This window comes from Corvus kubaryi, unplaced genomic scaffold (genome assembly GCF_017639235.1).
Source record: "Corvus kubaryi isolate FWS band 111438036 unplaced genomic scaffold, C.kubaryi_AGA036_p1.0 37300, whole genome shotgun sequence".
Lineage (NCBI taxonomy): Eukaryota > Metazoa > Chordata > Aves > Passeriformes > Corvidae > Corvus > Corvus kubaryi.
Genome location: NW_024581093.1, coordinates 15,116,719 through 15,142,599, shown reverse-complemented (window position 1 = coordinate 15,142,599; position 25,881 = coordinate 15,116,719). Strand labels below are relative to the sequence as shown.

General features: G+C 51.4%; 2 protein-coding genes across 2 annotated transcripts in view; one reads left to right on the top strand and one right to left on the bottom strand.

Annotated features, from left to right (window-relative positions):
* The window catches only part of LOC121664449 (hydrocephalus-inducing protein-like), a 79,352-nt gene extending 54,991 nt beyond the window's left edge, over positions 1-24,361 (top strand). Inside the window, 21 exon segments of the mRNA XM_042027757.1 lie at positions 153-312; positions 417-589; positions 740-938; positions 1,618-1,717; positions 2,271-2,370; positions 2,867-3,035; positions 3,321-3,559; positions 3,886-3,958; positions 4,591-4,795; positions 5,169-5,401; positions 6,030-6,181; positions 7,125-7,317; positions 7,860-7,968; positions 8,561-8,815; positions 9,159-9,301; positions 9,982-10,203; positions 11,363-11,523; positions 12,047-12,150; positions 12,733-13,504; positions 14,334-14,453; positions 23,044-24,361. Of these exon segments, the coding sequence (XP_041883691.1) occupies positions 153-312; positions 417-589; positions 740-938; positions 1,618-1,717; positions 2,271-2,370; positions 2,867-3,035; positions 3,321-3,559; positions 3,886-3,958; positions 4,591-4,795; positions 5,169-5,401; positions 6,030-6,181; positions 7,125-7,317; positions 7,860-7,968; positions 8,561-8,815; positions 9,159-9,301; positions 9,982-10,203; positions 11,363-11,523; positions 12,047-12,150; positions 12,733-13,504; positions 14,334-14,453; positions 23,044-23,236 (4,075 nt within the window). The 3' untranslated portion in view covers positions 23,237-24,361.
* LOC121664358 (hydrocephalus-inducing protein homolog) lies at positions 19,588-22,327 on the bottom strand. Its single transcript, XM_042027631.1, has 3 exons — positions 21,680-22,327; positions 21,373-21,516; positions 19,588-20,887 (listed from the first exon to the last, which is right to left on the bottom strand). The coding sequence occupies exons 1-3, from the start codon at positions 21,827-21,829 to the stop codon at positions 20,807-20,809; spliced, it is 375 nt and encodes a 124-aa protein (XP_041883565.1). The 5' UTR covers positions 21,830-22,327; the 3' UTR covers positions 19,588-20,806.
* Positions 24,362-25,881: the final 1,520 nt, after the last annotated feature.

Sequence of the window (25,881 nt, the reverse complement as noted above, 5' to 3'; positions counted from 1 at the left end):
CACGACCATGCCCCTGACTGGGATCCATCTCCCTCACTTGTTTGTTAGAGTGGATCTTCCAGCACCACCTCCCGCTGCTGGCACATGGTGCTTTCCTCGATGTGTGGCAAGGCCACAGTCTCCTCTGCAGCTTTTTCCCCTTTTGTGGACAGGTACAAGGCCCAGAACTTTCCTGGCAACTCGGAGAATATAACCATCCTCAACATCTCCCCCATGGAAGTAGAGGTCCACTTCTCCTTTGGGAATGAAAAGGGAGGAGAGACGTTCCTTTTGGACCCTCCCAGCATGACCCTGCAACCAAAGGAGAAGCAGGTAGGAGAAGGGCAGGTAGAGCAGGCACCACACAAGTGCCCAGGAGCCGCTCCTCTGCTCACCCCCAGTGTTCTTTCCATTTCTTGCCGTGCGGCCGGGTCCAGGAGCTGACCATTTGGGCGTACCCCACTTCTTCTGGCTTCCTGGAAGACAAACTCATCTGCTGCATTGAGAAGAACCCCATCCCAGTGGTCTTCAGCCTGTGCTGCCGTGGGGTGCTCATGAAGCTGGAGGTCATCCCCCAGGAGCTGTCTTTTGACAAGTTGCTTCTGCACAGGTCAGTCATCCCACAAGCACTCCAAGACGTGTGACCAAATGTTTGACTCTGGTTTCTGGGGCAGGGATGGAGCTGCTCCAGATTGCATTCGGTGGCGAGGGTGGTGTGACCATCCAGCAGCTGATGCCAAGTGCCTTCCTGTCTCTGCAGGACTGACAGCAGGACCCTGGTCCTGAAAAACAACGCCCTACTGCCCATGGCCTGGCAGCTTAGTGGGCTGGATGACCTTGTTGAGGACTTCTCCTTGTCACAAGAGAACGGCATCATTGATCCCTGCTCAGAGTTGGAGGTGACACTGAATTTCACTGCCAGGCAGATTGGCAGCATTGAGAAGACCCTCCGACTAGAGGTGAGAGGGACTGTGCCCTGCCTGACAGAGCAGGGCACAGTGAGCAGCTGCGTGCTCTTAGGGACAGAGTCAGGAAGAGCTGCACCTGACAGACACAAGGGTGCTGTGACCCCAACTTCTGCCTCTACGCAGTGTTTGCAGAACATGCAGTGCATCCACATCCCCCCAGATAACCAGACACTGCATCCCAAGCCTGTACCACAACCACCTTGTCCCTGGGAATGGGTGAAGGTTGTTGTTTTGTTGTACAGACTGCAGCATGATCTCCACATTCCTCCTGGACTTTGTCTGAACCTCTTGCATAGAGCAACAAACTCTCCCTCTGGGATTTTGTTCCCCATGGTTTAGGGGGGCTGCATTTCAGAGAGGATTGTCAATGCCACCTGCTCTGGGACACCTCACGCTTCTTGGGGTTGTTCTTACATCCCTGTGTCTCTCAAGGATGCTTTAGCAGTAGTGTTCCCTGCTGTAGGAGTGCAGAGTTGGGCTGATAGGATTTTTTACTGCAGCAGAATTCCAATGGGGCAGTCCATGAGATGAACAAGTTAGGAAAGCTTGGGAGTCCACCAATGCTTGTGAAGCTGGGGAGGCCATGAGGGATGCAGCCAGCAGAAACAAGGCCTTACGGGCTGTCTACCAAAAGAGCACTCTGAACAGTGTTTGTTTCTTGCTGCCTCAGGTTTCAGATACAGAAAACATACTGGGGATTGTTCATGCTGAAAACATCAAAATCTCTGCAGAGGTCTCTGATGTTTCTCTGAGCATCGACATGCCTGAAGGTCAGTGGATGCCTCCCAAACAAAGCAGTCCAGGTGCACTACATTACCTTGGGAAGTGGGCAACCAAAGCACTTGGGATGGGATGGGATGGGATGGGATGGGATGGGATGGGATGCAAGGATGGCATGGATACATAAAGCACATACCCCACAAGCTGCGTGGAGTAAAGCATTGTCAGCACACTGACAGCCTTAAGTCTCTCCCATCTGAACTCTGAGGTGTGCAGCTTCATGTGCAGATTGGATTTGGGGGCTTTGAAACAACAGTGACGTGAACAGGCAGTTGGCAACTCCCACAGGCTTAGCACAGCATATAAAGTAATTGGATTTGTGCTTGGAAGCGAGGAAATGGAAGCCAAGCTCCTTAGCTACTAAACCTGCAAGTATTTTGAGTAAGAAGAGAAAGGGCAGACAAGTAGCTAGAAAACACTTCCAAGAACAGAAACTTGCTGAAAAGGGTTTTGTGCCGAGACCTCCATGTAGCTTGTGACCTGGTGTATGCTGCAGCAGCTCACAAATACCATTTTTGACCTTGCTCTCTGGGTTTTCTGCAGGTCCAGATGGAAGCTTGGAATTTGGAACCATTAATGTCCTGGACAATTTGACAAAAGTCCTGAGTCTAAAGAACAAAGGGTCATATGACATGAAGTACAGGTGAGTCCAGCTGCCTGGTAGTGAGCATTTCCTCAGGTTCCTAGGCCTGCATTCTCCCTCTGTCAGTGGCTAGAACCTGTTTCCATGCTGGTAAATACAAATCCTCATGGTAAATACGAAACCTCAGCTCTCTAATCTCAACTATTTTACCAGAGAATACAGCCACAAACCAGCAGTTCTTCACAGCTCAGCGGGGACACAAACGAGAGGCCCAGAAATTTCAGCCACTGAAATGCTGAAATTCATTGCCTTTATTTGATGGCCACCTCTTTTTTCTTTCTGAGACTCTGTAAAGGAGTGAATGAAAAATCTCAGTGTAAAGGTTTCTTGCAGTAACCTCGTGATTGTCTGCAGTGTCTGTCAAGGTCCAGGATTCCCTGAGCAGAGCTGGACTCTCCGTTTTCTTTTTTTTCTGGTTCTATGCAAAGTCCTGGCTGTGCTGCTGGCACCTGTACTTTTAAGTGCAGAGGTCTCCATTCCTTCCCTTTCTCCCCAGTTTCACACTGAAAGGTGCAGGTCCCAGGATGCGAGACTTGGTATCTCACTTCAGTATTGAGCCTCAGTCGGGCATGCTGATTGCCTCCCAGCCTGGTGTGAATGTGAAGATGCTCTTCCACCCCACAACTGAAATCCTCCTCAAGAACACACCCATCCTATACTGCCAGGTGAGCTGCCTGGGCCAGGCTGTGTTACCACACAGTGTTTTGGGAGCGTAAACAGGATAGGTGTCTTCTGGAAGGAAGGCTTTTACTGGGCAATCCTCTCTCCTACATACACAAAAAAAAGTTATTCAAAACCATTTGGGAGGCTTCCTAAGCGGAGCTGAGAATCTGACTCTGGAGGAGGTGTTTAAACACAGAGGGTAAACTGTTGGAGGCCTGGGGTGGAGGCTGTGGGCAGGGGTAGAGGCTGGCCTCTGCTTTGTTTACCACCCCTTCCTGTGGATGCAGGTGATAGATGCCCGCTCGGGTGAAGGAGGCCAGATTGTTGCCAACATCCCAGTGAGGGTGTCGGCAGAAGCTGTGTACAGCAAGTACAGTATTCAGCCTGCCTCGCCCATCAACTTTGGTGCCATAGTCAAGGGCACCAGGAAAACCCAGACTGTCATACTGGAGAACAAAGGCATGCTCAGCTTCAAATTCCGCATCCTCCAAGCACCCAAGGATGCACCTGCATTGCAAAGAGAAAGGTACGAGAAGCCCTGCACCACCAGAGAAAGGTGTCTGAGGAGGCACCACCCCAAGGCTGGTATGGGGCAGACTGGGCTGACCAGGGATGCAAATCATCCATTTGCATTCCTGGCCTGGGGAGAGAGCAAAAAAATGCCTCAGTATCCCCATGTATAGTACGAAGCTGGTGGTAGAGCTGCTCTGTCCAGCAATGGGTGCTGCAGGCTGCTCTCTGCAAGCCATCAGGAGCAGGAAGGCTTTCCTCCATGAGGAGGAAGGCCAGCTTTGGCCTCAGAGGAAGGCAGGGGAGCTCAGCATGACAGATACCTCTGCTTTCTCCTCTCAGTTCAAAGCAAGGGGAATCTGCTCTATTGCCTCCAAAGCGCTCAGTGGGAAGGAGATCAAGCGCTGTGACACAGGTGGGTGACTCCTGCTCCCCCAAGAAGTGCTGCTGCAGGGGATGTGAGAAGAGGCTGCTGTGCCCAGGCTGGGGGCTCATTGCCACAGGGTGGGACGTGGTCTGCAGGGTGGAGGCCAGTATCTGCTCAGTCCCACTGACAGCCCTGTACTCTGGCTCTGACCTGGAGTTGTGGGGTCAAAGGAGGGGAGCAGCTCCTGTGTTTGGTAGCTGCTAGCCAGCATAGGTCTGTGAACACCACAGAAGCCAAAACATCCCCCACTGAACTCCCAGTCAGCAGAGCTCAGACAACATTGCTTTTTCTTCTTCCCAGTCCCCTACCTCTCTCCCATCATTTCTCACAGCTATTTCTGCCTCTTCTGTGTTACATCTGGAGGTTGAAGGATCACAGCTACCACCTTCATTCTTTACACTCAAACTCCTTCCTCTCTGCCACTTGGGACAGGCTTGCAGCTCCTCCTGGCTTGTTGGTCTCAGCCTTGGGCTGCCTTTGGGCCATGGAGTCATCCTTCCCTGCCCTGGGACTGGGTGCTTGGGCCCAGCTGGAGGCCAAGGCGGGGCATACTCACTCCTTGCTGGGGTGCTCAAGGCACAGCTCTTAGGCATCAGCCTCTCCTGGAACTTTTTCTGCAGGGTCACCTCAGTCTTGGCACGTTCACGGTGTCCCCTTGCTCCGGCTCCATCGCTCCGTGGGGCCAGCAGAAGATCACAGTGGAGTGCTTCGCAGGGCAGGAGAGGACGTGTCAGGAGCACGTTTACTTTGACATCACGAACAGAGACCCCATGGACAATCCCCTCGGCATTCCCTTTACCCTGACTGCTGAGTCCTGCTTCCCAGGTACGTACTGTCCACAGGTTCCCATGGTCAGAGGTGCTGCCGATCAGCACCTACACTTGCTGCTTGGATACAGAGGCACGCTGGCCCTGCTGTTCCACCTTAAAATCCTCAGAGGTTCCAGCCTTCTTCAAGTCCACCAGTGGACTCATCCCTGCCAGGCTGGGAGGGATGTGTGGAAAGATAAAAGGAAAGCAATGCTTTTTAAGACTGAGGTTGACTGAGCTCCACCCTCACAGCCAGGTCCCCCACCCTAGGCTGGGTTTAGCAGTCATCCGGGCAGAAAGGGCTTATCAAGCCTTCTGAGAGGCCAGCAGTGTCCAGATAAATTCATTGGGGAGGCTTCTCCATGCTCATGCCTCTGGTCTGTCCACAGCACTTGTTGAGGACGTCACATTAATCTTCAAGAAGTACCCGATCTGCAGCAGCACCAACCTCAGCCATGAGCTGCAGTCAGTGAAAAGCAAGGGCCTGTTCATCAGAGATAAGAACAAATTCATCTTCTGCAACGTTCTGGTTGGGCAACAGGCAGAAGCTCATTTCAACATCTACAGTGCAAGCAGTCTCTCATGTGACGTGGTCCTCTCCATCAAACCCCTGCATGGAAAGGTAAGAACAGGAGGCCAAGGAGATGGTTACCCTCTAAAGGCTGTGTGAGAACTTGCTTTGTTCTCCAGATGCATTGCTTCCTCTGGCCCAGACTAGTCTAGCTCAGTGCAGGTCAAACTGCAGGGGAGAGCAGCAGAGCCAGGGAACAGTTGTGTTGAATTGTGCATGTCTCGGGCAGTGTTTCGGCTCACACCTCTGGGTCTTCGGTGGGAGAAGTGAATCCTTCTGAACCTCTCTTGGAAGCGCACTCAGAGAGGGAGGGGCTGTAAGGAACTGACATGCCAGGGCTCCAAGCAGAGCATTTCCTCAGGCTCCCTTGCTCTTCCTTCTGAGTAAAGGCCAGTTCTAGGTTATTTGCAGGGTTTTCCATGCAGTGCCCACCTCCCATACATGCCCACCTCCCATATATGCTGGAGCAGCTGCCAGTGCTCTGAACACACAGTGCTTTAGCACAAGGTCAGCATTCCCTGGGAGGGAGGGAGCATTCCCTGGGAGGGAGGGAGCCTGCCCAGGGAAGCAGGAAAGAAGGCACACTGTCTGGGGCTGTTCTCAGTGATGCATTTATGAGTAAAACTGTGTCATGTTGAAAGGTGTTTTCTCCTAACACTGCTCTGTGGGTTCCCCCAAGGATAAAAGCCCTGTCAACAACATTTTCAAGTTGCATCCAGTCAGGCTGTCTGTTCCCGGCTCATCCTATGCCGTTGCTACGGTGACCTTCACCCCACAAGAGGAGCGGAACTACGACTGCACCTTCAAGGCTTCCCTTGTCATCCCGAAAAGGTAACTGACCCTGTGAAATATTGGGGGAGGCCTTTCTGAAAGCTGCCTCTCCATTGGGAAGGCACACACCTCTTGTTAACTCTAATGCTTTCAGTAGCCTTAGGCAGAGTGCTTGGCATGGGATGATCTGGGAGGCAGTAGCTGTTAGAGCAGAGCAGAAAAATGAGGCTGATGGTTTAGTCTGTACAAGGAACTATGAAGACAGGGCAACATTAGGTAGCCAACTGGAAGTTACTGAGGTGTGCTGCACCTGAGCTGGGCATTTCCAAGGACAGAGACTTTTAGATGAAGCAGTTTCTGTGCCAGCAAGTCAGCAGTCACAATTTCCTCCTTGTTTCTGTAAAATTAAGTGATCCTCTGTGACTCCCTGACATTTATTAAGCTATTTTGTGTAGTGATTGGAGCTGGTATGAAAGAGGAGCCCAGTTCCTCTGCCCTGGGATCTGTGTACTGGGGCTTTGACCTGCTCTTCCTCAACCATTTTGTGGCTGAATTGGAGCAAGAGAAGTCTAATTGCTAATAAGCAATTGCTTTTTTACTGTTCTTGGAAATAATCTTTACTGATGGTGATGCTGATTTAGTTTTGCCTTCTTTTTCTTGTACTGCTTTCATGCTGTGCTTTTTTTTGTTACATATGTCTCATCTCATTGCAGCCAGGGGATCTGCCATATCTCATCTGGTGCCTCATTTCTTACCTGCTGTACTGCATGATTCAATTAAGTGAAATCATTTTTGACTGTTATTCTGGAAGGCTGTGGCTCTTTGGAGCAGATTCCTCTTGTGAATGGCCCTGAGTAGACTGGGAAGGGGCTGGTGGGAGGCTGTGTTGTGGGGTACAGGAGCACCAGGCAGGGAAAACACTGTGGGTGGTCCTTGCGGCTTTGCTTGCCCAGTGAGAAATGGGTTAGTGCCAGCTGAAATTGTTTCTGTGCCTCTCCTGCAGCCCCGTGAAAATTAACCCCCAACACCTGACCTTCACCATCAGTGGGAGGGGGCATGAGCCACAGGTGACAGTCGTATGCCCAAGTGCTCGCAGCCGGAGGGGAAATGCTGTGCTGCGCTTCAAGAGGCTCCAGCTGGGGGATTCAGAGATGTTGCCCCTGGTCATCCGTAACAATGGCATCATACCTGTCCAGGTGAGGACCTGCTCAAGGAATGGTCTGGTTTGGGACCCAGTGCTTGTGGTATGGGGGAAGGGTCCCAAAAAATGTGGCAGACTTGGGAAGAGGTGTCGGAAATTCTTTTTAAGCAAGTGGCTGATGTCTGTTCTCCAAGAAGGGAGTTCTTGGAAATTTTCTGTCCAGTTTTTCTTCTTTAATTTGAACGCAAGAAAGGTGGTGGAGTATTTTCCCCCCTGTCTCTCAGGTCCCCTTTTGTTCTCAGGGACATGTGTGATTTCCCAGTTCCGTTGGATTGTATTTGATGCCAATTTAGTACGTTTTAAGTAAACTTAGTTGTGGTTTAATTACATTCTGCTTATTACTCTCTGTCCTGTTTAGTTCTGTGTCAGTTCTATCCACCCTTTTTTCCTGATTTGACTTAACTTATGTACTAAGTACTGTTTGTAGTGGAGGGAGGTGCTGGGTTCCCATGGTGGACCAGCAGCACTGCAGTGCCAGTCCACATGCCATCCTGTACTCACACCAGCGTCATTGTGCTCTGTGTTCCCTTTTCTCAGTTTATGTTACAACTGGAGGATGAGCAGGGAGTGTTCTTTTTGAAAGCCAGGAAAGCCACACTCAAGAGATTCCACAGTGAAAATGTGGAAGAGGACTCCATTGAAAATGGTAAGTTCATTAACCATGAAGTGTGATCACGTACAGAGGGAAAACATGTGCTCTGCTCTTGGTTTGTCTAAGCAGCAGCCAGATGTTAGACCCAGTTTCTTTCCTTGGGCTCTCTGTCCCCCAAGCTTTTCTTGAGGACTCTTTGCAGGCTTTCCTCCTAGCAAGTTGTAGGAAGTTCTTCTGTTCTCCTAGACATGGTGGGTTGAGTTGTGGCACACTGTCACTACCTCAGTGGACCCTCTGAGGTCTTTGCCGCATGTGGGAAGGCACCAGCCTGAACGGGGGCAGCCCTTGAACACACAGCCAGCCAGCTTCTGCCAAAAGCACTCTTTGGCTCAGCTTTCCATATGGCTGGAGTTGGCTGGAAGCAGATGGAACGTGGGCTGGGCATTAACCTGAGGTTAAGCTGCTTAAATGGTGATGTGTCTGGAGGTGAGAGTCTTGTGAACATAGGAAGAGGGTCTGGAACCACTGGGGGGAGAACGCATGCTTAGAAGGCAGCTGGTTTCAACCTCTTATTCCTCATATACCCTATGGAAAAATTTCCTCTGTACAGCTGTAGCCCTTAACTCTGATTTCCATTGCTGTGCAGTGAGCAAGCACCCAAAGATGCCTTTCCTGCTTCTGCGTCATGGGCAAGTGGCGGAGTTTGATGTCATTTTCAAACCCACCCTGGCTCAACGTCTGGAAGGGAGCATACATGTGTTACTGGGGAACATCTACTCTAACAAGATTCGAGTAGAGCTGGTGGGTGAAGGCCACAAGGATGAATTCACCCTCGATGGACTAGAGGAAGACACAAAGGAGAGGAACGCTAAGAGCAGTGTGAAGAAAAACATCATTGATGGTAAGAGAGGAGAGGCTGCCAAGCTGGAGCAAGGAAGAGGAAAATGTCTCATCATGTGTGTTCTCTCTCTAGCCAGGCCTGGCTGTCACCCACTGGACTTGGTGGCCTGTGGGTGTGGCAGCCATGCATGCAGAGCAGTGTGTGCTGTGCTGCATGTCGCTGGCTTAGGGATGTGTCAGGGTGTCTCCCTGAAAGTGGTGGGATGGGGAACTGTCTGGGGAGCTCTGCCCAGAGGGAGGAAGGCTTGGAGCAAGGAAGCATTGGACATACAGGTGTCTGTGCACGTGAGGGGAGCGGGTGGACCTCACTGCATGCTGAGATCCCTTGCTCTCCTCCTTAACAGCTGTCAGAGTGAATCACATCCAGTTTGGGGACTGTCATGTTGGAAAGCCCTACTGCAGGACCTTCACCATCACCAACCACACCCGTACGAAGGTCATGTGCTTTGAGTGGGAGGCAGATGCCCCATTCCGGTTCTCCCCGAAGGTGAGTGTGGACTGCTCTGCCTTTCCCCATTGCTCAAGTCCTGCACTGGTGTACCCAGGAGCTGGCAGGGAGTCCTCACGTACCAGTGATAGCCCATTCCAGTGCCACATAGGAGATGTAGTCCCTGGCTTGGCTGGGACAGAAAATGCTCCATGTTATGGGAGGTGGAACCTTCTGTTCATACTTTTGTCTATCAAACTTCACATAAATCCACACTGAGGTGCAGATTCCTGGCATAGCTGCTCACTGCATCAGTACCTTTTTGTAGATACAATATTGCTGCTAGCAAGAATTTTTCCTGCTATTCTCTAAGTCCGTGAGAGATTTTTCTCTCACACAGAGGATATTCACAGAGTTCATAAACTATGAACACCTGCTACCTTTGTTTATAGTACAGTAGAAAAATACTTTGACAACGGATGTTTTAGGACTTTGGCCAATCACCCCCAAGGGGTGGCTGATCTTTGTCCAATTAGACTATGAAGAAAAAAAGTCTATAAAAGAGTTTGTAAAATAATTACATAAATCAATCTTGCTGCACAATTCCTGCCTGCCGGATCTTCTCTCCTCCTCCCTATGGCTGCGGGATACGGTGATATTTACTGCACTAATACCTTTTGCTGTCAGTACCGGTCTTGGCAGTGCTCCCAGTTTGGTCTTGACTCCCTAATTCTCCCTAGGTGGGGATCCTCCACCCTGGCTGTGCCAAGAGTATCACAGTGACCTTGAAATCAGATGTCCCAGCCACCTTCAGGAGGCATCTTGTGAAATGTAAGGTGGCCGAGATCAACTTTGAGCTGCCACAAACGAAGGTTGAGGACTGGGACAACGGAATGCGTGTTGTCACATGGAAGGATACCACCAGGAAACTCCCAGGTGCCAGATGGCCTGAAAATGAGAAGGTAAGAAGCAAAACAGCAAAAAAAGCCACCCTAGCTTTTACAAAAAGAGCCACCATACCACCACCACTGAGCAGCTCCTGCTTCCTCTGGACACTGGACAGCCGTGAGGTTCCCCAGCAGTGCATTCTAGGGGAGAGGTGGATACACAGTGACCAGATACACTCACAGGAGAGGGGGAAGCCTTTTGACAAGGGACTTTTAGCCACACACAAACTATCAGTCTGTGCCACAAGCACAAGTGTTGCAGCCCGTGTTGCATGGGAGACAATGTTTTATGATTCTATCCCATTTTATGGTGTTAGCAATCTCTTCATCCAATTTGGTGCCTTTTCACCAACAAGGAGTTAAGTCTGCTGCACTCTGTCTCTTCTTTTGAAGTAGAGAGAAGTACAAACACTCTTCTGCATGTGCTGGTGAGCTCCACATTCTGCCTGCATGGATACAAGAGATTTTGGTTGTGATCTCTGTAGTGTATGGGATATCTCATCATGGAGTAGCCCAGGCACTATATGACAGTATGGAGGAGTCTGGAAAAGGATCATCTCCAGAAACTCTTGCTTTTACTCTCATTGCCAAACACACTCATCTTGGGTGAAGGTTCTTTCTGAGTTCCTGGACCATTTTAAGGCCTCTAAACCATCCTCTTTTCTAGCAGAACATCTGCGGTTGGAGACTTTCCTGGTGAGATCTTTCACATCCCAAAATGCCCATCCCCAGCTCCCAGCAGTGTTGCCACATGACATCTGGAGAGCACTTGCTCCTAAGACAAGAAGAAAAAAGTGCTCTCTAGAACTCTTCAGTCTTGGGGTTCTCCATCCACAGAGCTCCAGCAGGGGAACTTAACCCTAATTTTGAGACCTGCTGGATTTATAGGGAACCAGGAAAAAAGTCAGTCCCTCTACAAAGTTGAAGTACAGGGACTGGAATACAGCTATAGCCTTCATGGGTATATTAACAGCTGTGGTGGGGACTGCTTTGATCAGTGGGTAGAAACAAATACTGTAGCAGAACAGTCCCCATTTGGTCATCTTTCCAGGGAAGTAAAAGTGAATGGTCCTTTCTAGTCCCTGTATGAGGCTGATCTTGGAGGCCAAAAGATTCCCTTCTCAGCCTGGCTTTCTGGGCTCTGCTCAGTGATTCTTCCCTCCTCTGTTCCCAGGTGGTCGAGACGGTCCCAGAACTGGCTTACACTGTGGTGGAGGAGAGCAGCCGTGAGGCCGAGGTGTACCTCAGTGCCCTTGTTGCCTACGCCGAGTTCAAACTGAGCAGAGTCGTGGTTTGGTTCAACGATACCTTCCCCTTCCAGACAAGGACGGCCACGTGAGTGCTGCAGGCCAGGCAGGGCCCTGCGAACAGGAACTGCCTTTGCCCAGGGCTGGCTGACCCCGTGCCTGCTTCCCAAAACTCTACCCCAGCCAAAATCAGCACAGGCCCCTTTACGTGTACACAAAGCCAAGCAGGAGATGGTGGTCAGGAGAGGTTCAATGCTGCCATGCCTTTCTGCTGAGAACAGCCATGGGTTTGCTTTCACTGCATGTCCCCTGTCCTCATCTGCTCAAGAATAAGTTTGCAGTCAAACCAAGACCTAAAGTCCAGAGTAAGCCCCTTAGCTTTGACATCCTGGGCACCATGTGTTGGCCCTTTCCTCTTAAACTTCCAGACTTTGAAATACTTTTTTGGGCCACCCAGGACAGCAGTCTGAGCATGGCAGGATTTTTTTGCCTGGGGAAGAAGATGCTCCTCAGCAGAAAGTGGTACCAGGAGTCCATCAGACAATGTTGCTGTGCTATTTGCTTTATATTTATTGGATGTTTTGTTTTTATTTCTTCTCCTTGCTTTTCAGTTTCACGATGCACAACACAGGAAAGGTAGCCCTGGAATACTCCTGGGTGGAAGGTGCAGATAGTGAAGAAGCAGTGAAGAAGCCATACTCGAAGACTCTGATGCGTAAGGGCATTTCACTTGGTAGCTGAGGGCGTGGGGAGAAGACCCTGCCACTTCACCCCAAAACATGAATTGCTTTTTCACCCTTGTCCACACATCCACTTTCATCAGCATCTTCCCAGCTGCAGCTGGAGCGTTTTCTCCTTGCCCCCTGCTGCCTTTCAGCCCTTCTGTTCTGGCTCTGCCACTTCTGCTCCACAAAGGAGCAGAGCCGGGCTCTGGGGAGAGCCACGTGATGGGTCAGGACTGGGAAAGGGGACATCAGGTCATCTCTTCAGGAAGTCTGAGACTGGGAAAAACAATGGGGTAACGAGTGAGCTGCCCTGCAGCCACTGTCTGTGTGCAGTTCCCCACCCCAGGGCAAGTGCAAAGTCACTGTCTAAAACCAGCCCTCCTGTTTTGGCACGGAAGTGTGTGGCTGCAGGCAGAGACCCTGCTCCCAGACGCTCTATTTCCTGCTGAAGGTACTTGTCCAGAGATGCTCCAAGTGCATCCCCAGCTCTCTTCCACCCACCTGCAGCAGGAGGCAGAGTTGCTGGGAGCATAGGATTTTGTATTTGAAAGATGTCCTCTTCCTCTCTGCAGGCAAGTTCCTCTCCTCTGATATCATAAGGCATTGCAGAAAGCTGCTGCATCGTTTCTGGAGGCAGCAGAAGCATCCCTCTGAGGTGCTGGAGCAACAGCGGGAGCAACAGCAGGAGCAACAGCGTCTTGACAAGCTGCTTGCCAAGCAGAATCAGGATTTCGAGGAGAAGCAGCAGCAGGATTTCGAGGAGAAGCAGCAGCAGGATTTTGAGGAGCAGCAGCAGGATCCCGAGGAGGAGGATTCCAAAAAGGAAGATTTCAAGGATTTCGAGGAGCAGGATTTTGAAGAGGAGGAGCAGGATTCTGAGGAGCAACAACAGGATCCCGAGGAGGAGGATTCCAAAAAGGAAGATTTCGAGGATTCTGAGGAGCAGGATTCCGAGGAGCAGGATTTCAAGGAGGAGGAGCAGAATTTCAAGGAGCAGCAGCAGGATCCTGAGGAGGAGGATTCCAAAAAGGAAGATTTTGAGGAGGAAGAGGAGCAGGATTTTGACGAGCAGCATCAGGATCCCGAGGAGGAGGATTCCAAAAAGGAAGATCTTGAGGAGGAGGAGCACTATTTCCAGGAGCAGCAGCAGCCTTCCAAGCAGCAGCAAAAGCACCTCTCTCTGCAGCATGCTGGTTCCTCCCTGCAAGTCTTCCCAGATGTCGTCCATGACCTATTCTCCATCAACCCTTCCCAGGGCACCATCGCTCCTGGCCACAAGCAGACCTTTCACGTGCGGTTCTCCCCGGAGTGCGCGGGGAAGTTTAAGACCATCATGCAGTGCAGGTGGGAAATGTCTGGGCACTTGCCAATTCATGCTACTGATAGGTATCACTGAATCACAGGGTGGGGACAGGTTGGAAGAGACCACAGTAGGTCATCTGGTCCCTCTTCCCTGCTCAAGCGGGGTCATCCCAGAGGACATGGCACAGGGTTGTTTCCAGAGGGCTCTGGAATAATTCCAGTGAAGGGACACTCCACACCCTCACTGGGCAACCTGTCACCTGCACAGGAAAGAGGTTCTTCCTCAGGTTCAGGTAGAACTTCCTGTTCAGGTTCTGCCCATTGCCTCTTGTCCTGTTGCTGGTTGCCACCAAGCACAGCCTGGTTCATCCCCCTAACACCCCCCCTTCAGTCCCTCTGACTGGGATGGGAGGGTGGGCCTGGAGACAAGCAGCCCCAGAGAGGCTGCAGAAACACCCAACATACAGGAGCACAGAAAGATCATCATCTGGCCTTGGTAAAAGCAAGCAGGCAGACACTGGGAAAAGACACTGTATGAAACATTAAGCTCCTGGAGGGTTGCAAAATCTGGAATGAGAGATCCAGAATGCTGTCAAGGAACCAGCCAGTCCCTAGCTCTGCTTCCTTTTGGGACAAGCAAGGCCTGCTTCTCTACACAGAACATGGTGTGTTGCACTTGGTCCCCAGGCACTTAACTGGTCATATTCCTGCCCTTCCACCTCTGCAGCCTCCACACAGTGAGTGCAGTTGTTTACTTTGCTGCTCACTGCTTGCACAGAGAGAGGATGTAACACTGTGTGCTCTGCAAGGAGACAAAAAAGCAGCTGGCTGGAAGTGTTTGTCTGGCTAATACCAGTGCCTTTCTTCCTAGGATTCCTAACCTGAAGCCAACTCAGAAGAAAGCACGCGTGATTGTGAAAGGCAAAGCCCAGGAGCAGACAGAGAAAAGCCAAGGACCCAAGAAGCAGGTCCACTGGAAACCAACACCTCAGTGACAGCATTTGTGCAGCTGGAGCATCTGGAAGGAGCCGGCAGCATCACGGCTTATGCTGCTGATGGTCTCCCACTCTTCACCAGAGACCACTGCAGCCACCCTTCCAAGCTCCAGTGAAGAACTCTTTTTGCTTTCAACTACCTATTTATGACTTCTTCAATATATTGTTAATAAACTGTTAAAGCATCAAATTAACTGTCAGCTTGTCTTGGTTTGAAAGATAGGTGTCTGTGAGACCTCCCTGCAATGGAGAACGTGACCCCCTTCCCTCCAAATCATTACGACTTTGAAATTAAGAGGCTTTCAGGCAAAGATACGGAAAAAGGAATAACAGTTCTTTACTAATATGTATAGCAATGCAAACAAACAACACCACGGGCAGCAACAACAAACAGAAGCAGAACCCAGCCCCAGCCTCTCCCGGCCTCAGTGCAGCTCCGCCAGGCGCGCTGGTGGCTCCTGGCCGGGCAGGGCGCGTGCGATGGTTCCCCCGCGCCGGCGGACACACCGGTGGAAGGGATGGAAAAGGGGCTTGCTTTACAACTCACAGGGCAGCCAGTCCCGGTGCCCCTCCGAATAGCGAAATCAGCTGTAGCAGCAACCTTGGAAGCAGCAAGCTGGAACAGCAGGGACAAGCAAAATCCCAGAGTGGTAAACAAGATACATCAGAAACTCCACAGAAGCGCCACAGCGGTAGCTGGAATCGCGGGGCGTCCCGGCAGGCAGGGGCTGCGGGGCCACAGAGTAGCAAAAAACGCCAGAGCAGTTGCAGAGGCAGGGCGGGGCTGGGCAGCAGCAGCCCAGCTCCTGAACATGGTTTGGAGAGGTTCCCCTGGAGGGGAAAAGGGCCCTGGGTTTCCCCTGAGGCATCTGAGCAGATGGTGAAAGGGCCCCCTCTATTGAGGCGACATTTTTTTCCCTGCTTTATTGCTCAACGAGGTGTGCCAATGCCAATCCTCAAGGTTCTTATCACTCAGTAGTAGGTTCTTCGATTCATTCATTGAGTCCTACAGAGTAACTGAAATTCCACATCATCACATGTAAAAGCATTCATCGGCTTAGAGTGAGAAAACAACTTCATAAAGAGCTTCCCAGTTTCTGAGACAATTTTGGGACTGCACTTTTCAAGGTTTGTCTTCTGAAGAACATACAGATGACTCCGTTTCTTTATCCTCAGATGAACTTGCAAGGTTGGCAGGACCACTGGAGAAGAAACCATGTTGTCCCCATCATACAGGTATAAGAAATAGGCAAAGTTTTTTTTTAAACTAACACTTTTTCCTGCTTAACCTCTACATTCCAGAATAGGAGAGAAACACTTCATGGAATCATACACCAATAAGAAAAGTAAGTCAGGGCTATAATTCTCTTCAGATGAAAAGCCCAACTTCCTCCCTGGATTATTTTGTGGCTCAAGCAAGAGCATTAGACAAGAGCATCTCCTTGGAGCTCAAGCTTTAGGAGCAGATCAGTGGAAGGATGTCTCAGGGACATGTCCCTCTGGACATCTTCACTGGGACCCTGCCTTCCCCAGGAGGCAGTGTTAGGTGCCTTGAAGAGGAGGGCATTATGTCCCTCGGCGAGGGGAGGGGTGGAGATGGCCATTTTAAACCAGCTTGGATGCTGGACGTATCCCTCAGAGGTTGTATTCTAAGCCCCAGAGCCAACAGAGGAGCTGAGAAGGGGACAGAGCCTGGCATCGAGGTGGGCAGGAACCCACTGGCCGTGATTCCAAGCCAAGGAGCTGTGCCAGGAAAAGCGTGCAGTACCTGCAGCCCCTGGTTGATCTCCTCCACCTCGTAGGTGGGGCCCCCCTCCCTGTGGCACAGCGCTGTGACACAGGCGAGAGTGTTGGCATGGCTAAAGAAGCTGAAGGTGACCAGCTTGCTCTGGCCCGGCGGCAGCACACCCCACAGGGGCAGGACATCGAAAAACTGGAGGGAGGGGAGGAGAGATGCTGAGCATGGAAATGCATGCAGAAGAGCAGCTGTGGCTTGGAGTGAAGTACAGTCATCTCTGGAGAGGCCTACTCCCCAAACACAGCCAGAATCACCCGATTCTCATCCTGTGTCCGTGCCACTGACCAGTGGAGGGACCATGGGGAAAATCTTCTCCCATCGTCACTTAATGATGAGTATACACTACATGAAAGTAAGCCAGCAAGAAATTCTCTCTGCTGCAGAACTTGCCTTTAGAAACACTTCTCGCTGCCTTCAGATAAACAGGAGACTCGGAGGCGGGAGCCCTTGGAGCTGGGGGAAGGACTCCAGCCCAGCTCATCTGACTTCTGAGGCTTTTCCCTCTTTCTCTGATCTACATGCTGCTCTCTCAAGCTGCTACAGCAAAAGTTCCTACAAAACTTTCCTGTCAACCACCTGATGAGGTAAATGGGAGCTATGCCCTCCACAGGTGCTGCACAGGGAGCATTCTGGGGCAGCCCTACAAGATATCTCACATGGCCTCTCCGGTGACCAGCTGCTTCAGCAGAGCTTTGTGATGGGCTTGGAGGGATGCGAGACCCCTCTGTGGGCTATGCTGAGGGCCACCAGTGGGAGTGGGGGCTACACAACCACCTTCCACACTGGAAACATGGAAGTGAGAGAGATTCCCACTTACCTCCTGCATTCCCAAGTCGAGGTGCCCCACCGCTGTGAATCGACTCAGTCCCCTCCTCCCCACCAGCCTCCAAGACTCCACAGCAGTGCATGATAGCTCCTGGAAAACAAGCACCACGGGCTGCAGTGAGCAGCTGGCTGGTCTGAGCAAGATCACTCTGCTGCAGGCTCCACCACCTCACCACACCAGAAGCACTGCAGAAGGGCCCTGGGCTCAAATCAAGTGTGGAAATGTCCATGCCAGCAGTCGAGTGTGGGTCCAAGCCCACTCACAGATCAGACCTGGGCTCCATCTGCACTTCCTACATCAAACTTGCACAAGGGAACTGGGTGCCCCCAGCACTGAGGCAGGCAGGGTTGGAACTACATAGTCTCTGAAGGTCCCTTCCAAGCCAAACCGTTCCAGGATTCTACGATGGCCACTTGAATTTCCCTGGTTTACTCGTGCATCCAACATGGCAACAACCAGGAAATAAAGATGATTTTAGGCTTCTGTCTGAAAACATTCAGCCATGCTATTCATTGCATCTATAGGGCTTTGTTTCCCCTGATTCAGAAAAAAACGTGCAGAGTTAAAGCAACAGGGGTTTGTGTGTGGGCAGGTACAACCCCTCTCCTTAAACTTAATGCCAACACTGGGGCTTTGAGAAACTCCTCTGTGCTTCCTTACATCTTTTTCTTTATTGCCCCATGAGCAGCCTCTGTTCCACATGATGCAGAACAAGGGGCCACTTCCCACTCCAAAGCGCTGATGTTCACCAGGCAAGTTGGCAGAGCAAAGGCCTTTTTCCTTGCTCAGAGGAAGAGACAGTCACTTTGCAAAGGCTTGCTCTATAAAAGACACCTCTGGGGCTGTCACTGCAACACCAGCTGTTGGGTGAAGGCAGAAATGGGAGCGCTCAGGCTGGCTTGGGAAGCGGGTACATGGAGATCAGGGCTCATCATGGCTTGACACACACAGGAAGCTGGAAGCCTTCTCATCACGATGCAGATAAAGACCTCATTTGACATTGTAAAGAAAATAAGCTAAAAAAAAATCCCAAATTCAGCCTAGGTCTGTAGGATCTGAGTGAGTGGGCTTCTCCAAGCAAAACTCTCCTATTTCTCCCTCCCCAGATACCCCATGTCCAGCTACTGGCCCTGCTGCCCAGCCCACTCTCACGGCACAGGACAGCAGGGCAGCAAAAAGGGAGGTCAGCACGAGCATGACTTTTTGGTGGCAAGCTGGGGAGGCAACACAAGTGGTAGGTGTGCAAGAAAATCTACCTCTGCTTCCAGGGAGTCCTCTGCATCTGCTGGCTGCTGGGCAGGATCCTCCTCGTCAGGATCCTCCTGAGCAGAATCCTCCTGGGCAGAATCCTCCTGGGTGGAATCCTCCTGGGCGGAATCCTCCTGGGCAGGATCCTGCATTGCTTGCAGGGCTTCGGTTGGCTCCTCCACACCTGCAGACTTGGAGCGTCTCCTTGGAAACACTTGCTCCTTCCTCGATGACCGGGGTTTGAATGCAGGTGGTGAAGGGAGGAACCTGGAAAATAACATAACTGCGGTCATGGCCCTGTAATGGGAGAGAGGGATGCCTGCAAGAGCAGCTCCTCATCGGGATGCAGCCCCTGGCTGGGTGCTGGTGTGGTGAGCTCAGTAACAGCCACTGCCAAAGCAGACTGGAGCAGGTCCATGCTCAGAGCAGCCCAGGGATGATGCTGGGCTTGCAGCGGTGCAGCCAGCTGGTAACTGCTTGCAATGAGGAACTACAGAGGACAGAGATGAAGATCTCATGGGGAGGCAAACAGCACAGCAGGAAAGGAAAAGACAGAGAAACTGTGAAAAAAGTGAGACTAAAACAGCAAGGGGCAGATCTGGCCAGTGATGAGCCAGCACAGCCCCCCCAGCACCCGCCTGAAAGCGCCAACCCTTCCTCGTCCCCCTCAAGGCCAACGCCAGAAGCTCTGCAGCTCTCCCAGGTGTTTATCTGGAATGTTTCCCCAACACTGCTGGGAGGGCTAGGGGCAAGTTAATACTTTCCAACACCCCCAGGTAACTCAGGTCACATTCCCTGCTTTGTATCACAGCAGGTGCTCTGCTTGTGTTTCTAATGCCACGCTGGGGACACACTCAAGCCGTGCCTGCCTGACACCGTGCCAGGCTGCAAGTGTTCCCCACACAGTCAAACACAACCCTCCTCAGAGCTACAGAGGTTATTACCACAGGCCTAGTTCCTACGGTATATCACCGTGTCCCGCAGCCGTAGGGAGGAGGAGGAGGAGGAGAAGATCCAGCAGGCAGGAATTGTGCAGCAAGATTGATTTATTTAATTATTTTACAAACTCCTTTATAGACTTTTTTCTTCATAGTCTAATTGGACAAAGGACCAGCCACCCCTTGGGGGTGATTGGCCAAAATCCTAAAACATCCATTATCAAAATATTTTCTACTATACCATAAACAAGACTTTCCAAGGTTGCAGGTGGCTTGGTTGTTTACATTCCCTGCTACCTCTTCTGTGAGAGAGAAAAATCTCTCACGGACTTAGAAAATAACAAGAAGATCCTCACTAACAGCATTTTTGTACCTACAAGAGGTCATCGCCTTTGAGCCAGATCCCAATGCCCCAAAGGAAGCTGTTTCTGGATGAGCTCCATTCTTGGTAACAGCAGCACTTCAATGCCCAGTGGTTACCTTGGCTTGGCTTCTGGGGCACTATGGAAAAACCGTTCGCTTCTGTCATGGAAACTGCCCAGCTCAGACTTCTGCACTCTGCAGAGAGGTCACAGTGGGAGGAACTGCCCAAAATGTGTTCCTAGGTGTGCCCCAGTATGAGTGCAGGATTGCTCTTGGGCTTGGGAAGCACAGCCCAGCCATGGATGGCCCTGCTTCCAGGGCTGTTCAGACAGGAACTCCCCTCAACAGCTGCAGCCATTGCTAAAGCTGCAGAACCTGCTGATCTCTGTCAAACACCAAAGAGCTGCTCTGGGAAGGAGAGTGTGGTTTAACAGGTGTTAAAGGTGGTCTTTCCCTCAGGCCACAGAGTTCTGAGAAAGAAGCTTTCCTTCCCACAGAAAACCACTATGGGGCCGACGGCAAAGCAGCAGTAAGAGACTGGGACAGCAGCACCATGTTCTGTGTAGGTGCTTTGTAGGAAAGCACTACAAATCAGCTTGGCAGGGAAGGACGAGAGGTCACATTATAGATCTGCTTGTCCAAGTGCCTAAGCATGGCTTTGTCGCTCCAGAGATAAAGCAGCGCTCCAGGTTATCGGCTCTGTGAAAGGTGTTGGCAATGTCTTACAATCCCAGTTTGGCTGGAGGACATTGTTTCCAGCCCACTGTCAAACTGCTGGAGGTCACCTATTCCCTGAACTGCCAGCCTGACCATGGCTGGTCAGTGTTATTTCCACAAGGAAAACTGAAAAACACTTTGTCAAATCCCAGGCAAACGTCCTTGGTCGTTGCAAAGTACAAACAGGACACCAGGAAGAAGAGCTTTAAGCAGAGGGCAAAGGAGCCTTATGGTGTTCACCTGGCTGTCCATCCGGAATGACCAGTGGTACTGGGCAGGAACTGGGCTGCAGTTGGTCATCTCCATGTACAACACTTTTTTAGTGTCATTCACGATGCAGCCCAAGTCCACGGCCTTGGCCTGGAGACAGAGATTCGGGAAGTGGACTTCTCCCCAAACAGCGATGTGCTCCTCATGAGGGTGCCCCACGAAGCGCACCCTGAGAGCCCTCTCTGCTACTCAGCTGTTCAAATCGTTCTCATAAGCTGGGTTAAATTGGATGCAGAGATGAAGTTCCTCCCCTACATCCAGCGTCATGGGCTGCAAGGAGACAAAGAGCATTAATCACCTTTGTGATCAAGTCCCAAGGTCTGACAGCAGGAAACAGTAAACCTTTAAAGTGTGACCCCAGCTTCTCAGTTCACCCTCATTTCTTTACAGTGAGGGTCTGACTGCAGGCACCACGCTCTGGCCCAAGATCCTCTCAGGCTACCCTTTCTGTGCTCAGCAGCAATACAAGGGGATGGCTGCTGGAGAGCTGGGATGCTTTCCAGGAGACACCTTTACTGCATGCCTGGCCCCGATCTGCTTTCCTGCTCCCTTCTCCTCATGTCTTAGAGCCAGCATGGATGTTACCAATTCAGATGAGATTTTGCTTCCTTCAGCAGCTCTGCTGATGCAGCAGCTCAGGCCAATCCACTGCTGACACTACAGAATAAACTTCTTGACTCGAGGACCTCCCAACAGAAAGGCACCACTACATCCCTCCTCTTCAAACCCCCCTGGAGGAGCCCACAGATGCTCACCTTGGAATCTGCAGGGAGGAGCTGCTGGTCCGCATTGCAGACCATGAATGGCTGCTCCAAGTACAGCAGAAGGTCGAGTGGCAGGGCACAGGTGTTTTTTAAAGACAAAGGCTGGTACTGCAGAGTCAGCTCATCGCTGGGTTTCTACAACAACAGGAGACAAGGAAAAACAACCTCAAGTGGCCACAGACCTCCTTCCCCTTCCAATGCATTTCACATTTTTCAACCCCAGAAGTGCATCTCTATTTACTTCCAGCCAATTTAACAGATACACCTTTAAATGCCAGGATGCAATCCAGAGACTTACCTTCTCCCCACAGAAGGTGATTGTTCTAGAAGACATTTGCACAGCAGGGCAAATGAACTCGCAGCTGACATCCACTTGCATTATCTGCTTCTTTACGCCCTCTTTCCCCACCATGGCGTGACACAGCAGCCGCTCCTTCACCTCCTGCATGCAAGAGTCACTTGTCACCCAGTGGGTGCTGGCAGGCCAAACACCCCACACTGGCTCGCCAGCCTCCCATGGGCCCTATTCCCGTCACTTATTAGGACTGACTGTAATTAGTCTCTGCTCTCCTCAATAGCCCTCTTTTCCTTCTGTGCTGCCACCTATTTCTTCTAAATATCTGTGCCCAGGGCTCCTGGGGCCAGGGAATGCATACCAGGGTTAGCTGGCAGCTTCTCTGCAGAGTTGCATTTCCCCTGGGAAGAAAGGTCTGGGTAGGAGAACACCTCCGGACTCTGCTAAAATCTCCCGAGTTGCTCTCCAAGGGTGCTGCAAAACCTGTCTGCCCCTGAGAGACTGGGGCAAGCAGTAATAGAAAAGTTGACAAAAGTCAATTTGTCAAGTCTAATGATCCCTGGGAACACTTTCCCACGTAGATGGACATCACACACACACTGATCATTAGAGCTGGCACACTGTGTTTTTCGCCTCCAGGACTAAGGGCTAGACCAGCCCTCTGCCTGTGTTTGTCTACAGAGGAAAAGCAATGCTGCTCCCAGGCACTCCTGCCATTCACGGGGCTTTCGTTTTACTCCCTGCTTCCCTCGCAAAAACCACTTGACACTAGTTAAATTTACTTCCTGCCTGGGCTTCTAGTCTAACTCAGTTTCTCTGCTCTTCCTTTCTGCCTCAGCACAGGACAGCGGTAACCTCCCGTTTGCCCAAAGGAGCAATACTTCCTTCAGCCTGGTTTTTTGGATCAGCAGGTTGGGTTTATGGTAGCTATAGAAACACAAAAGAGCCTTAGCAACTGATGGTGGCCAGCAAGGAATGCAACTGGCCTTGAAACAGTTTCTTCAAGTCACTGGCTCCTTTCCCAGGCAAACCTCAAGGGACTGCAGAAGAAGCCCCAGTGGAGGGGACCTGACAGGGAAGGCTCAGCCCTTGGCAGGGGCCTCACCTGGGAAGTGCTGGAGCAGCCTTCGAGCACCATCTCCACAGTCTGGCCCAGCCTCAGGTCCATGTGCAGTGGTCGCAGCTTAAACACGGGGCTGCCAGCTCTGGGGGTCTGCGAAGCATTTTTACTCTTGGTGCCTCCGAGGGCAGGGGGACGAGTGGTCCAGTACAGCCGATGGATGCGTCGTCCTTTGTTTGTCACTCTGAACTGGTAACAGCAGGGAGTGAAGCTAGAGGAGAAGCAGAGGTGGAAGATGTCACAGGAGCTGCTGTTTCCCTGTGATCACTCAGCTTCAGCACCCTGATGGCATTCCTTGACTGCACAGTCTGCAATAAAACCTCCGCCCAAAAGGCGGCCCAAGCTCAAAGCTTCAGCCACAGCCACAGACAGGTCTTCCAGCTTTTCCATTTCTGTGGCTTTCCAGGATATCTAGTGACTCTCAGAGGACATGTTTCTAAAGGACTTCCTGTGGTTTCAGGGAAACAGAGCTGCAACCTTGAGTACTGATGAAGATCTAGCCTGAAGGACTATGGAAAAATTGCTCCTTGCTGAACCCACAGGAGAAGGGGAAGCTGAGAGGCTCCTACCTGAAGTGAGGCTTAAAGTCGAGCTTCGGAGCGAGAGGTTTGTCGGTGACAATTGTGGTGCCAATGCCCACAGCCCGGACAGAGAGGATGGTCACAGGGCTGTTCTCAATGGACAGCTTCACCTCGTCGAGGAATTGGACTGTGTCGTTCAGGTTTGTTGTGACAAGCACAGACACCTCAGCATTAGGGGGGACCACTCCTTTACTGGGTTCAATACTCCAGCAGGAGCATTTGCCAGCCTGTAAGACAAGCCAAACACCAACTTAGGATGGAAACCACAGACCTTGCTCTACTGTGAGGTGCAGGAAACAGGAAGACTAAGGAGACGAGTGTAAAAAACCACAAAGGTTTAATTTCCCTAAATCTAAGCTGTGGTGTCTGGCAACAGCCACTCTCCCAAGAGCTTATACAACCTGTATTTTACCTTCCTTTAACAGACTCATGTCATTGTCCCACTTTTGATCAACCCAAGGGATGCTCCTCCTCAGGAGACGGTTATTCACCCTCCAGTCTCTCTTTGGACTGCTTGCCAAAGGAAACTATTTACTCTCTCCTGGCTTCCCGACAGCAGAGCTGGGTCTGCACAAAGGCTCAAGGCCAGAGGAAGCCAGGACTGCTCAAATCCCACCCCAGCAGCCACACGGCTGGAGGACACTGCTGACAGCCTCAGGAATAACTCTGCAAAGCCAGCTGAGCAAAACCCCAAAGTCTCCTTCCCCAAGTCAGTGCTTCTCAACATCCCCTAAAGGACCGAAGCCCTCGCTTCCCACTGACCATCAGCTGTAGAGGGGTGCCCCAGTGCCCTCTGCTTTGGAAAAGTCAGCTCTAAATGGTAAGAGCAGAGCAGGAAAGCAGGAAGCAGGAAAACACCTGCAAGGCGTGCCCTGTGGGCATGGCATGGCCTTCCTAAGCATTCTCATCCTCTGGTTTCTCATGGACCTCCCTCTGCAGATGGGGCAGGAGAGCTGGAAATGCCCCGGGGAGGGAGCAGAGGCCTTACAGCAGCACAGCTGGACTGACACAGCTCTGCAGGCCAGGGCCTGGTATGAGCATGCCAAACCCATCCTTTCCATGCCAGGCCCACCCAGCCAAGGTGCTCTGCTCCCTGCAGAGGTGGAGAGCAGAATTTCATTGTGGAGTCAGGGAAAGCTGCCCTGGCAATCCCCCACTTTGGGCTTATGTTTGTTTATGCCCCAAACAGCTGGAAAAGCGGCAAGAGAAAAATTCACCCCGCTCCTCTTTGGCCCAGGAGGCTGAGCCTGGACTCTCCCACACGGCCTGACGCTTTATCCACGGACACAAACAAGTCCACAGTGTCAGGTTTTACCCAAGCTCCACAAGTTCAACCCACCCAATACGTAGAAGATCAAACCTCTTTTCAACGCTCTTTTCAAGCCTCTCCCAGATTCCCCCTCCGGCAGGGAGCACACCGCGCTCAGCCCCAAGCCATGCACCCTTCCCGGCTGCACCAGCCCTGCTCCTCCTGCCAGAGGAGCAGCTCCAGCTCTGGCCCTGCAGCTCATCCCCCTGTGTGGCCCCCACGAAATAAACAGCCCTTCTCTGCAGGAGGTCTCCCGAGATATTCACTGCTACAGAGCCCACAGGCTCTGGGGCTGCACAAGCCTCACGGGTGCATTTGTGTGCAAGGGCCCTACTGCTTTGACCCACAGCAGGTGTGTGAAACTTGCCTCCCCACAAGCAGTTTGAGGGCAGATCTCACCCCCTGGTTTCTGCCATTAACAGCAGTTTGGCACAAAGCAAATGTAGATGGAGCAGGGGAACCCATGGGGAAGTCCGTGCCCTGTCAGGAGCACAGGGCCACCGGCTTCTCTTGATCTCAGAGCTCCAAAAATGTGCACACAGCTAAAGACCTTCCATAAAATTAAGGGAGAACTTGTCAACACAGTCCAGACTCATTTCTGCTCTAACACCTCTGCACCTGATTTCACTGAGGGCTGCCCCAGCTAAAACAGCCCAGAGCCAGGTTCTTCTTGCCTTGCTCAGATGGAATATTGGAGTATCTTGCCTCCTCTCACACAGGACGATATGGCAATCTTGCATATAAAAACCAAATAATGGCTTCTACTGACCAGTCAATTTCCCTGGAAAACAGCCTCCCAGATACTTACGATCTTCATCCTGAAGTCTGCAGCGACTAAACTCTCATTGACGAGGTGAAAGGTGTGTGTATTACGATGTAGAGCCGCGATCATGCCAACTTCTATCAGTCTTGGACTTGGGTAGATGTCTGCCCGTGTTCCAGTGCTCCGTAAAACCTGTCTCTGTTCCAGAAAACAGGCAAGAAAGATTTGGGAAAAAAACCAAAACAAACCACAACAGGGAAAGCTAAAAAGGCTTAAACAGCTCAATCCTCCTGCTACGCTGAAAGGCTGGACTATCCCACAGGGTTTGGAGCTGGAGTAGAACACAGGAGTATCTTCCTCACGTTTCTAAAAGGGACAGAATCAAACGCAGCTTCAGAGGGACCTTTGAAGAAACTTTAAACTCCTTAACAT